The sequence below is a fragment of the Chrysemys picta genome, chromosome 8 (assembly GCF_011386835.1).
Source record: "Chrysemys picta bellii isolate R12L10 chromosome 8, ASM1138683v2, whole genome shotgun sequence".
Taxonomy (NCBI): domain Eukaryota; kingdom Metazoa; phylum Chordata; order Testudines; family Emydidae; genus Chrysemys; species Chrysemys picta.
The window spans coordinates 29,558,773-29,572,201 of record NC_088798.1 but is presented as its reverse complement, the minus strand read 5'-3'; the positions used below and the strand labels follow the sequence as shown (position 1 = coordinate 29,572,201).

Below are 13,429 nucleotides of genomic sequence, written 5' to 3'. Positions count from 1 at the left end.
GCCCTCTGCTCCCGCCAGAGAAATGTCTCCTTAACCACTTCACAGCTGTCCTGGGCCCTTTGGGAAAGGAAGATCCCCGACCTTTCTCTCACTCTTATTGCTCTGAGCCAAAAAGGATGGGTGGAAGAATCCCCCTTTTGTATGATGTGCTGGATGTGATTACTGGATTTGTAGATGAGCTGAAAAGTTCCCAAGTAGTTCTAGGTACATGCTGCCCTTCTCTGTGGAGGTGATAGAGAGGTAGTCTCCAGCTCAATGTGTGTGTTAGAGCATGCACATGTTGCACTGTGCACTTTGCCAAGGGCAATCTGCTCATTCCTAGAGTAGGCAGGTACTGCCTCTTCCTATCACTCTACACACAGGTACTGGAGGAAGATGATTTCACCTGTGAGACCATTTTGCCCAAACTGAAAGGAAAAGAAAAAGCCAAGCCTCGTTCTTAGGCCCTATTTTCAGAGCAAGAAATGAAATATCTCTTCTGAACACTACTACAACATAAGTGTACATCTTATCATTGTGACTATCAGTAGTGATCCTGCAGCCTGCCTTCCAGTTGACAACACTCCCACCTTTAGTTCCACAGTAAGTTTTAATTAAATACTGGAATAGTGCTTTGCACTGTATATGCTAGGTAAGTGCCAGGTGCACGGACTGGATGACAGGAGATGGACCATGTGATAATTGCCCTGTTCTGTTCATTCCCTTTTAAGCACCTGGCATTGGCCTCTGTAGGAAGACTGTATACTGGGCAAGATGAACCATTTGTCTGACCCAGTATGGCCATTCTTACGTTCATATGTTCTAAGTGCTAAATATTAAAGTACAGCTGAGATGGGGATTGTGCCCTTGTTAATAGTCAGTTGAGCTGAAGCCCTTCCTCATTAGCATTACAGTTTGCTGTACAATTGTTCAGTGATATTAATGTTGCTTTGAGTTTGCCAGCTCCAGAGGTGCTAAGAATTTTTTGATAAAATTTTTCATAAGGCAGATTTAACATTCAAAACAAGAATCTGCTTTCAAAATTATTTTTAAATTAATGTTCAAGTTTGGAACTTGTAATAGTAAATGCCATACCATTACACCAAACAGCATGTCTTAAACTGTGAAGACAGGGCACATACTTTCAACTGTACCAACTTCTGATTACAGCCACCCTTTTATGTCCTCCTCCAACCTTTGTCTTTGCATCCTCTTTCCTCTCCCTGAGCTGGTCTACTGTGACTCACTCTCTTTAAAACATTCATACTTAAGCCTCTAAATATTAATCCTCCCCTTTAACAAACTTTAACAAGTGGTTCAGAGGAAGAGGATGGAAATGGAGAATTCACAAGACATTCTGTACAACTCCACTCAGTCATTTGCTGCTTGTTGTACCCTAACATTCATCTATACGTTCATTATCTATTTAGATTCTGAGATTTATGTAGGTAAGGACCTTGTTTTCCCTCCTCTTAGAAAAGCATCCAACACTCTTTCTGTGCTAAATAGGTAATCTGAAATACTGTATGGACTGTAACCTTCCCCTAGAAATAACTAGGTTAAGACTCATAGACTCATAGACTTTAAGGTCAGAAGGGACCAGTATGATCATCTAGTCTGACCTCCCGCATGATGCAGGCCACAAAAGCTGACCCACCCCCTTTCCCTTGACTCAGCTGTTGAAGTCCCCAAATCCTGTGATTTAAGGACTTCAAGTCGCAGAGAATCCTCCAGCTAGCGACCCCCGCCCCATGCTGTGGAGGAAGGCGAAAAACCTCCAGGGCCTCTGCCAATCTACCCTGGAGGAAAATTCCTTCCCAACCCCAAATATGGCGATCAGTAGAACCCCGAGCATGCAGGCAAGATTCTCCAGCCAGACCCTCATTGACCATTGATACTATTTACCAGCGATGGCACGCTGTTGATGAATTAACTAAAATCATGTTATCCCATCAAACCATTCCCTCCATAAACTTATCAAGCTTAATCTTAAAGCCAGAGAGGTCTTTCGCCCCCACTGTTTCCCTCGGAAGGCTGTTCCAAAATTTCACCCCTATGATGGTTAGAAACCTTCCTCTAATTTCAAGCCTAAACTTCCCCACTGCCAGTTTATATTCATTTGTTCTCGTGTCCACATTAGTACTGAGCTGAAATAATTCCTCTCCCTCCCTGCTGTTTATCCCTCTGATATATTTAAAGAGAGCAATCATATCCCCCCCTCAGCCTTCTTTTTTGTTTATTTCAGTGAACAAACTTTGCAAGTCTCTCATCTAAAAGCAATAACATAGATAATTGTACTTAGCAACCAATTTGTTGTCTACTGTTTTTGCTACTGGATGCACGTACATGCCTCTGTAGCCAGCTGGACCCAACTGTATAGTGTTTCATCTGTCTGATATCCAAATTAACTTTGTTACAACAGCAGCACATTATTTTTAATCATAATTTTGTAAACCTTTGTAAACTCGATGGTTTTGGGGGTGTTATTAGGAGTCTCAAATCTTGGATAGCTGAAAAAAGTACCATCAAAAGTTCCTGAATTTCAGGGAATTGTCAGACCTCTGGAACATTGTAAATGCTGCTTCAGTTTATCCTCACCTTAACTATATGTGCTGTGTGTGAAATTCTAAACTAGAAGGAGCAGCTGCATAATAATACCTAGCTCTTATATAGTGCTGTTCATCAGTAGATCTTAGAGGACTTTACAAAGATGGTCAGTGTCTGTCTTCCCGTTTTACAGATGGGAAAACTGTGGCGCAGAGAAGTGAAGAGACTTGCACAGGGTCACCTAGCAGGCTAGTGGCAGAACCAAGAATAGAGCCCAGATCTTCCAAGTCCCAGCCCAGAGCTGTCAGGAAGGTCTGACTGCCTCCCATAAAGAATGTGTCTTACTTTGAACCATGTTGCAGTAGGTAATTTCTGCTTCCAAATACCTAATAAAAATTGCTCTATAATTAACTGTGTTGGCAAGAGAGGAAGGGAAGGAGCTTCTGATTAAGGATCTGGACTGGGACTCAGGAGATCTGGGTTCAGTTCCTGAATCTACCACAGCTTTCCTTTCTGACCTTCCTGTAGATTGCTTAATCTCTTGGTGCTTCAATTTCACATATATTAATATGGGAATAATAATAATACTTTTTCTCCCACCCCGTGTTTATGTGGATGGTAACCTCTTTGGGGCAGGGACTGTCTCTTACTATTTACGGTACCCCATCTTGGTAGAGGTCTCTAGATCCTACCATGATACAAATAATACCTCTGAGATATTAGTGTGTGTTTTTCTTTCTCTTTCTTTTTAGGGAGCAAAGGTTCTACTGGCATTTGAAGCTCATATTTCCTCACAGTCATGCTGAATACACAGTAAAAAGGTACCTGAGATTGTGAAAAGCCGATGTCTGTAGTTAATTATAGCAAACTAGTTTTATAAGACTATTTGGTTAGTTTCTTAGCCATCCCTTTGTATGTGATAATAAGACTCAAGATAAAGAGTTGTTGGGGTTTTTTGGGGGTGGGGTCATTACAAAGGGGGCGCTTCAGGTTAAATCACTTTTTAAAAATACTAGTTTTGTTTCTATCACCTTAGAAGCATAACACTGAAGTCGGTTTTCAAATTGAATTTCTCTAATTTAAATACTTGTTTTATTTGCTAATCTTATGTAAATAGAGCAGCCTTGTATATGACTCTTGATGCTTGCTGTCCACATGCATCAGCATGCTAATATAGAGGAGTTTTGCATACTCCCAATGTTTTCCTTGATCTTCAGAGAAAATCCTGCTCCCTGCAGGAAATCCTCTCCCATACCAGAGAGGATGGAAAGGAAGCAATGTTGTCTTTGTAGCAGATGCTACTAACCCCCTCCCTGGAAGGTGCCTTTAGGAAAGCAGAAAAACAGCAACTCTCCTTAACAAACAAAAACTACCTCTTCTCTCCCCAGGCCTATTTGGGGTAGGAAAGCTCAGAAGTAGGCCCTCTCCATTTGCTCTCAGGGCTGCAAGGACTGGAAGTTGCTTTTCCAGCTGCAGGCATGGGGAAGGATAAGAGGCAGGGTCTCAGATTCCTTCCTGCAGGTGCCAGCTAAGTCCTAATGTTGAAGGAGAGTATGTCTGTGCTGCAGTTAGACACCCATGATTGGCCTGCACCAGCTGACTCAGGTTCACTGGGCTATTTAATCGTGGTGTAGATGCACAGGCTGGAGCCTGAGCTCTGGGACCCTCCCCACTCAGGGTCCTAGAGCCCAGGGTCCAGCCTGAGCACAAACGTCTACACTGCAGTTAAACAGCCCCTTAGCCAGATCTCTGCAAGGCCCAATTGACACAGGACAGCCTTCGGTTTTTAATTGCAGCATAGACATACTGTGTGTGCTGGGGCTGATAATATCCATTGCTAGCTTGTGCTATGTTGATGTCCATTGCACCTTTTCCAGATGTTACCTGCTGGTGTTATATCAATTTAAATATGGAAATATCATTTCCTTAAAATTGCTTTAATATTTCTTTTTGAATGATACTTAATAAACTGCATTTTTATCTTTTTGGCCAAAGGGTGCCCGATGATAAAACACTAGGTGAAATCCTTAAACCTTACCTTGATCCTGAAGAATCAGATCCTGTTATTCGTCAAAGGTATGTATTAAAAACCATTAGTAATTTTACTTAACTGATTTTAAAATAACCAAACTATTCAAATAAATTCTGTCAAACTGTCAGTTTTCCACTTTCGCTATTCAGAATTGGATTCCTAGCTAATAGTGCACGCGCAATCTTTGTGATGAAAGCCACCTCATTAATACTTATTGGCTGAAACTAAATTAGGTAAATGTCATGATTCTAAGGGAAGGAAGGAGTGAGAGTAGCTGAATAAGGACTTCAAAAAGCAGACTTTAACAAACTCAGAGAACTGGTAGGTGGGGTCTCATGGGAAGAAAATCTAAGGGAAAAGGGAGTTCAGGGCAGTGGTGATTCCTCAAGGAGACAGTATTGAAGGCACAACTGTAAACTATTCCAATGCAAAGGAAAGTTCAGAAGAATGACCTGAAAATTAAAAAGGAATTCTACAAAAAGTTGAAACATAGCGATATTGATAAGGAGGCAAAAGAACAGCACGAGGCACAAAAAATAAGTTACATGTGGCAAGGAACATAAAAGGCAATAAGAAAAGGTTCTTTAAATACATTAGGAGCAAGAAAAATACAAAGGAAAGTGTAGGTCCTTTGATTATCGGAGAACGAGAGCTAATAACAGATGACATCAAGAAAGCTGAAGTGCTTAATGCCTATTTTGCTTCAGTCTTCGCTAAAAAGGTTAATGGTGAGCAGATACTCAACACAATATTAACAACCAAGGCAAAGAAACGTAAGCCAAAAGAACAGGTTAAAGAACATTTGGATAGATTAGATGTAGTCAAGTAAGCAGGGCCTGATGAAATTCATCCTAGGGTACTTAAGGATCTAGCTGAAGCAATCGTGAAGCCATTAGCAATTATCTTTGAGAACTCCTGAAGGACAGGAGAGGTCCCAGAAGAATAGAGAAGGGACACATAGTACATATCTTTTAAAAGAGGAACCAGGAGGACCCAGGGAATTATAAACCAGCCAGCCTAACTTCAGTACCTGGAAAGATACTGGTGCAAATTATTAAACAATCAATTTGTAAGGACCTGAAGGATAATAGGATTATAAGGAATAGTCAGCATGGATTTGTCAAAAATAATGACAAACCAATCTAATTTCCTTTCTTGATACGATTATTGTAGTGGATGGGGGAAGCAGTAGATACGCTATACCTTGATTTTAGTAAGGCTTTTGACACCGTTCCACAAGACATTCTCATAGCAAATTAGGGAAATGTGATCTAGATGAAATTACTCTAAGGTGGATACACAACTGGCTGAAAGACTGTACTTAGAGTTATCAATGGTTTGCTATCAAATTGGGAGGCTGTGTCTAGTGGAGTCCCACAGGGGTCAGTCCTGGGTCTGGTACTAGTCAATATTTTCATTAATGACTTGGATAATGGAGTAGAGAGTATGCTGATAAAATATGCAGATGACACCAACCCGGGAGGGGTTGCAAGCACTTTGGAGGACAGGTTTAAAATTCAAAATGACCTTGACAAATTGGAGAATTGGTCTGAATTCATTGCGATGAAAGTCAATAAAGACAAGTGCAAATTACTTCAGTTAAGAAGGAAAAAAATCAAATGCACGACTACAAAATGGGGAATAACTTTCTAGGTGGTAGTACTGCTGAAAAGGAGCTGGGGGTTATAGTGGACCACAAACTGTATGAGTTGTCAATGTACTGCAGCTGCAAAAAAGGCTAATATGTTTCTGGGCTCCCTGTGAGCTGAGGAGTGAAAACATTATCATAAGACACAGGAGGTAATTGTCCTGCTCTACTTGGCACTGGTAAGGCCCCAGCTGGAGTACTGTGTCCAGTTCTGGGCACCACAGTTTAGGAAAGATGTGGACAAATTGGAAAGAGTCCAGAGAAGAGCAAGAGAAGGGATAAAAGGTTTAGAAAACTGACCTATGAGGAAAAGTTAAAAAAGGAGAGCATGTTTAATCTTGAGAACAGAAGACTGAGGGCAGACCTGATAAGTCTTCCAGTATGTTAAGGGTTATTGTAAAGAGGACAATGATCACTTGTTCTCCATGTCCACTGAAGGTAGGACAAGAAGTAATGGGCTTAATCTGCATCAAGGGAGATTTAGGTTAGATATAAGGAAAAGCTTTCTGACTATAAAGGGTAGTTAAGCTGTGGAATAGGCTTCCAAGGGAGGTCATGGAATCCCTATCATTGGAAGCTTTTAAAAACAAGTTTGAGGAACACCTCTCAGGGATGATCTAGTTTACTTGGTCCCTTCCAGCCCTACACTTGTATGATTCTAAAGTCATTGAATTTAAACTAGCAGCACTCAAAGAAATTGGCTGATGATACAAATGAAATGATTAAAAAATCCAAAGAATTAATTTAAATGATGGTAGTGTTAATGCCTTATCTGGAGAAAGTAGAGAAACACATTTGCAATCCAAGCTCTGATTCGTAGACTGTCTTAAAATTCTGGCTAGTGGCAAACCTGTATTTACATTGACAGGAAGGCTGTTTTGGTTGTAGGCTTCTAAAAGTTTGTAAATCTCTTAACGGTAAAATGTGGTTTAGACCTTTTCTTTAATGTGGTTTGCTTAGATTTCATCCATTTTTTTTTCCAGATTAAAAATATATACAATGTCTCCTCAGTCAGATGTGCAAATTTTAATGAAAATAGAAAACAGGCAACATAATTCTGTCAGGTAAGGGATATATTTTTTCTGTATGTAGGCTGTTTGTTTATTTTTTTAGAGAGAAATTACTTGTTGAATATATTTCCTAGTCTCTAGTGGTGCTGTGATAAAGGATAATGTGTCTGTACTCTCTGATTAAATTCCTTCTGTTTAGCAACATGAAATTACAAAAAAGTTTCAGGTAAAATCAAGATAAAGTTTAGTGAGACATCTGTAAGCATCTGCAAAATTAAGTTGAATTTACTGTGCCACATGATGCTTTCTCAACATTACTAGCTGGTCAGATTTCACATTTTGGTGTTTTGGGACTTAAGATTCAGGCTTCTTGAACCTAAACTTTAATAGAATTTTATTCTTATATTAGCTCTGGACAAATTTGTTTTATACCATCAAAATAAAAACAGATAGCTAAAGAAATAATTCTACACGTATCATAAGCACCATTTACAACACTCCACCCAACTGCCATTGTTATTGAAAAGAGTACGTACTTTTAATACCATAGTTTATTGTGGTTGACCAGTAATTCCTAGTTAAGATTTCTAAACTGCATTCCTTTCTTCAAATGCAACAAACTTAATGTCATGTAACTTGTTCCCTGGAACATGGCATACCACTATTGAAGAAAAGCATTAATGAAGTTACAAGAAATCCTATTTCCCTGTAATTAATTTCATTGTAAACTCTATGCAAGAGTGAGTGTAGGATATACTCTGGATTTGAATGAAAGAATGAAATTTTACAAATTCTTAACTTTTCTTCTTCTGATACTTGTTTTTCAATAACTGTTACATTGGCTACAAGATAGTTGTCAGCTAGCAGTTTTTCTTTTTGCGTAAAATGAGCTGATTTCTACTTCGGGATTTTTAATACATTAAGGAGACTTTGTCAGCTTCTACTTTTTTTTAAAAATTGACTAACTTTATAAAATTACATTTCTGATAGAGCACCATTTAAATAGTATGTACAGTGTTTTTTAGAAAAATTCCCCATTTTTTAAATTATTTTTATTTGGGCTTTTCTGCTCTCCTGCTGATTGGTTTGGCGGAGGGAGAGGGAGGGGTCAAGAGCTCCAAAAACATTTTGTTGAAATCTTTACTTATTATGATTGCAGCCTATCTTATTCCCTTCCTCTTTGTGCATATGTTGCCTGCCACCACTGAACTGAGACTTGCTGCTGCGGAGTTTTTTGGTTTGGTTTGGTTTTTTTGCCATGTAGGCATTCTTTCTATGAACTAGTAATAAATTTGATTAGGAGGGGGAGGATCAGCTTGATAAAGTATTTGACTTGGAATCCGAAAGTGTATGTTCTTTTACCTGCTCTATCATGGACAGTTTGTGTGCCTGTCAGCAAGTCACATAATCTCTTCTCAGTTTCTCCTTCTATAAAATGGGCATTATATTTTTCTTAGTTCACAGAGGTATTGAGCTAAAATTCATTAATGGTTTGTGAAGCTCTTTTGGATCTTCAGATAGAAGGTGTAGCATATTTAAAATAAATTAAAAACGCTTAAGGTTGATCTTCATCTTATATGTCCAGATATTCAGCAAAATGTATGGGATTATTTACATGTTTAATGTTAGTACTTAAGTGCCTTGCTGAATCCTGGGTATAGTTATGTATTCCTCTTGTGGAATGTGAATAGAAATTAAAACTTTGTTCTGTGCTTGATTAACTTACCATAACATTAGGAAAAATGGTCTAAACCTACTAACCAAGACCAAAGGTAGACCTGAGCTGTGGTTCCACAGTAGTGTCTAAAAGGCAACATTCTAATGGGAAGCCCAGTGCTTTAAAGGAAAGACTAAAGTTCTGGTTGAAGTTGAGTATTACAGGAGAATTTAAGAACAGTCACCAACATCAGCATTGCTCTTTTGTCTGAAATCTTCACTTTTTATGATTACAAAGAGGACTGTGAGAGAGAAAAATCTTCCTTAGATTAACTGCATTTATCAGCACGTTTTGTGCAGTCAGTTATCTTCTGTTTTTGTGTGGTTCTTACACACACAAAAAGGAAGCAAAATATTTTTAAAAGGAAAATGTGATTGTAAAACACCAAAAATTTGGTGGGACACTCAAGCAGGTAACTTTTTTTAGGTGATAGATTTAAAGCTGATGGCATCCCTTTTAAAATATCAACACTTAGCAAATATATCAGTTTCAATTCTGTTAAAACAGATATACTTGTTTTTAGTGCAGTTTTGGGTGCAGCAAGGAAGTTGAATGCTGATCTTTGCTATAACTTCCTCCCCCTTTGTGTTCCTCCTGATAACTTCTTCCTCCACCACCATGTTGCTGCCCTATATTGGTAAGGGTAGTGTTAACAGCTTTTCCTCTATTGTGCAGGCCAGGTCATGCTTTAATAATATGGGTTTGTCTGTGTGGAGATCTAGTGCACAGCAAGCTAGGGTGTAAATCTACAGTGTTCTAGCCTGCTGCCATGCACTAAAAGTTGTGGCTGTGTGGACCCTGCTGCCATGCACTAAAAGTTCTGTAGTACACTTCGATATACTGCTGTTTCACTCTGCAGCATTCCATGCACTGCATGTCAGGATAGACAAGCCTATAAGTACAAAAAGTACCCCATAATCCACCAGTGCTCTTCTCTGCTCACATTGTCTAAGATCAGGCAGAGCAATGACCCAGCTTGTGAAAGGAACCCTTTTACCACTGAGTAGCGGGTTGGTGGAGGAAAGTACCAGTATACTGCCCCACAGCCTTCAAGTTCATATGAATATTCTATTATCTAGGATTCAAAAAACACCTTATTAAAATTATTAGATAATAGGAGGACTTTAAAACTATACATTGTCAAATTGGATGTAAGGTTTTAGTCCAGAGTCTTTTAAGACAGTGCTCTTCATAATTGCACTTATGTATCATTAAAGCAGTGGTTCTCAGTTTGCGGCCCAATCAGCGCACAGCTGTAGCCCATGTGACATTCTCAGCACCATACAGGTAGTATATATCCATATGTATGTGACCCACATAACACAGAGAGCATATGCGGTCCACAATGGTAAATAGGTTGAGAACCACTGCATTAATGGAATGCGCTGTTGTTTCAGAGAACTAAATAGGATTATTATAGGCTATAAAACATTAGGCTCTTAGTTTTAAGATAAGCATCTTGCAAGAGGATTTCAGTATTTCCTGAAAATGTTTATAGAACAGGAGTTTGTGGTTTAATTTTGACTGTTTCATTCTATGGCTCACCGTGTAACAACCATTTTAATTTGAATGTTATTTACAAAATACTGTCTTTAAATTTTTTTTTTCAGGAGAATATTTATATTTGCCAGCTACTACATGTTTTTACTTAAAACAACAGTTAGCTAACACCACTACTGCACAGATAGACTGGTTAGCTGTTGAACAACATGAAGCTTGCTTGCTTTCCATTGACTCCTTTTTATGTTAGAAAGTGACATTCTTCTGCAACCTAATTTATCTGAGATGAGCCTGTTTTTGCTTCCCTGATACATTCTTCTTCCTGGAGTGCACATAATATGGGAGCCTATCTTGGTTGAGGAGGACTTTGCCAGGATTTCTTTCATTGTGTGTTGGTATTACTCCTTAATCATTTGGAGCAGCTTTGGTTGAGTGACTCAAAGCACACCCTCCCACCATTACCTAGAATTGTAGAGTGGGACTACTAGACCCTTGATAGGCCACTCAGTTAACTACAGTTACCTTAAAAGGGATCTTTTAGAGGAAGGATTGGTAACACCAATGTTCTATAGACACAGAAGTGTTCCTTTTACGCTGCAGACTACAGATCTCTTCTTGTTGGTTTGGGAAAATCTGCTTTTGGGTGGATTGTTAAAAATGAAGTTTTCCATCTGGAGATGTTAACCCCTATCACCTGGTATGCAGTATTCTGTTTGTCTAGGTTTTGTTCTGGGGTGAAACTATTCCAGGGGAGGTTTAACTGATGCCCGTTGGATGATTTTTGCACTCTTCTAAATTTTTTTATAAAATAGTATTTTCTTTCTTCAAAATAAATTAATGTCCTTACTGTGTCTAATTCTTTATTTGGGATGCCTTCAAAGTGACTTCATGTGGTAAGATTATTGCTTTTTCCACTAAGGGAAGGAAAAACACAACTGCCAAATTATACAGTCTAGTTTGGGAAATACACCTTCTCATTTTCCTGAGAATGCTGCCAGATTTGCCTTTGTGAAGGAAAGAACTTGATGTTCATTGTAACTAAATTGATGGTCAGAATAGTTAGATCACATTAGTAAACAAAGACATGCAGTTTACATGCATTTATACCAATACAAATATTGCCTGATGAGGCTGCTGTTAAATCATTCATATAATATTCTCCTGTTATTAAGTTAATACTGACTGACAAATTTGTTTTGCAAGAAATATTTTTTCTAACAGACTTTTTGAAACTCAACAAGGATCCTTTCATAAGTTAATTTTCTTCCTAGCCTTTTAACTGTTCATGATTCATTATTAATATATTTTTTCAGAATAAACTGTCATGGAGTTAATTTTAATATAACACAAAGAGCCAGATTTGAAAAGGTATGTAGGCACCTAAAGATGCAGATAGGTGCATAGTGTGATTTAAAATCTGTCTTTAAAGGCCTAGAAGCCTTCCATTAACTTCAGTGAGTTTTGGATCAGTTCCTTGAACTGTACAGGAATACTGAGTAAAATCACGTTATGTCCTACAGGTATTCCTAATGCAAAGCTTCCATTGACTTCAGTGGAATTCACACTTTCAAAGGGCTCCAATAATGGGGTCTGTACATTTTGTCCTGGTGCAACTCATATTTCAATACTTTAAGAAGCCTTAAAACATCAACACCCACCATCAGATTGCCTCTTGCTAGCTGCCATGAGTGACATTCGCCAAGCAAATGGAAAACACAGCCATCCTATCTTATTCAATTGTAGTGGATAGTGAGGAAGAAAAATCCATTAAACAAGTATTGCAAGTGCTTCTCTTCTAAATGCCATCTCCTTATGCTGGTGACCACTTATTTTGCTTTAACTGATCCAAAACAGTTGCTTCCCAGAATGCTGGATGTTAATAATTTTTAAAGCACTTTCCTGTCTCAAGATCAACTGGCAGAAGTAGGAGTTATTTGCTTTGATAAACTCTGATTTCCATGCCTGGAGAGAATTTTCCTCTGTGGCCTACTGTTTGTTTTTTTTTAAATAGCTAGGGATTAAAGTCGCTTTAGATTCTGCTAATATTATGCTCTTTGTTATTAAGATCGTTAAAACCAACTCTTTGACAAATTAAAAAACTTGATGTACATTCCTCTATCACTTAAAGATAGTATGTATCCTGTAGTAGTGATTGTGCTGAAATGCACTTTGTTGTAAATTGCATCCGAAGAAGTGGGCTGTAGTCCACGAAAGCTTATGCTCTAATAAATTTGTTAGTCTCTAAGGTGCCACAAGTCCTCCTGTTCTTCTTTTTGTTGTAAATGTTGATAGTGATTTATTAGTTTTTATTTATGTATTTGAGTGCACCCGCCATGCGTTATGATCTGTACAAATATGAAAGAAAGCACAGTTTCTGTCCAAATAGGGTTATTGTCTAAAAAGACAAACTGATAAAAATAGGGAGCCTTTCTTTCTCTAACCTTCCAGTTAAAGTAATTGTAGGTGTCACAAGTAGAAACGGTAGGTTAAAATAAAAATCAGATGTAAATGGAAGTTGACTGCGTCTCTTAATTATAAAAATCCATTTGCTTTAATTGTGTATTTATTCAATGTGCCACTTCACCTTCAGAAAATTGTCTTGGAGTGTAAGATGTGGTATAAACAGAAATAGTATTCTGATCAAGACCAAGCAAAATAATCACAATTAACAACCATGGCTATTTTATTATCAAAGAAAGGAAAAGAAAACTTTAAACAAAACAACACAAATGACACAATACAAGTGATAAGCTAGTGACCATTTCAATTTCTTCTGTATATCTTTCTGGAGAGAGCTTTAACAGAGATTCCACCCTTGAGAGCGAACCCCTCTGTGGGCTCTTCTCTCTTGGTAAGTTAAGACCAAAGTAAATTATTTTCCAAAATTATTGTGAATCCATCCCTTACTATGTCCTTAGGCAGCTAAGAATGTTTATAGATGAGCTAAAGAATTCTGTTTCAAGGCTGGTGAACCTATTGGTTATTATTAAATAATT

At 38.2% G+C, this 13,429-nt stretch overlaps 1 protein-coding gene across 2 annotated transcripts in view; it reads left to right on the top strand.

Annotated features, from left to right (window-relative positions):
- The window catches only part of ZNHIT6 (zinc finger HIT-type containing 6), a 55,921-nt gene that overhangs the window by 19,183 nt on the left and 23,309 nt on the right, over window positions 1-13,429 (top strand). For both annotated transcript variants that reach the window (XM_065554169.1, XM_065554168.1), the window contains exons 6-8: window positions 3,279-3,347; window positions 4,522-4,602; window positions 7,190-7,270. In XM_065554169.1, the coding sequence (XP_065410241.1) occupies window positions 3,279-3,347; window positions 4,522-4,602; window positions 7,190-7,270 (231 nt within the window). The remainder of the gene's footprint in view (window positions 1-3,278; window positions 3,348-4,521; window positions 4,603-7,189; window positions 7,271-13,429) is intronic.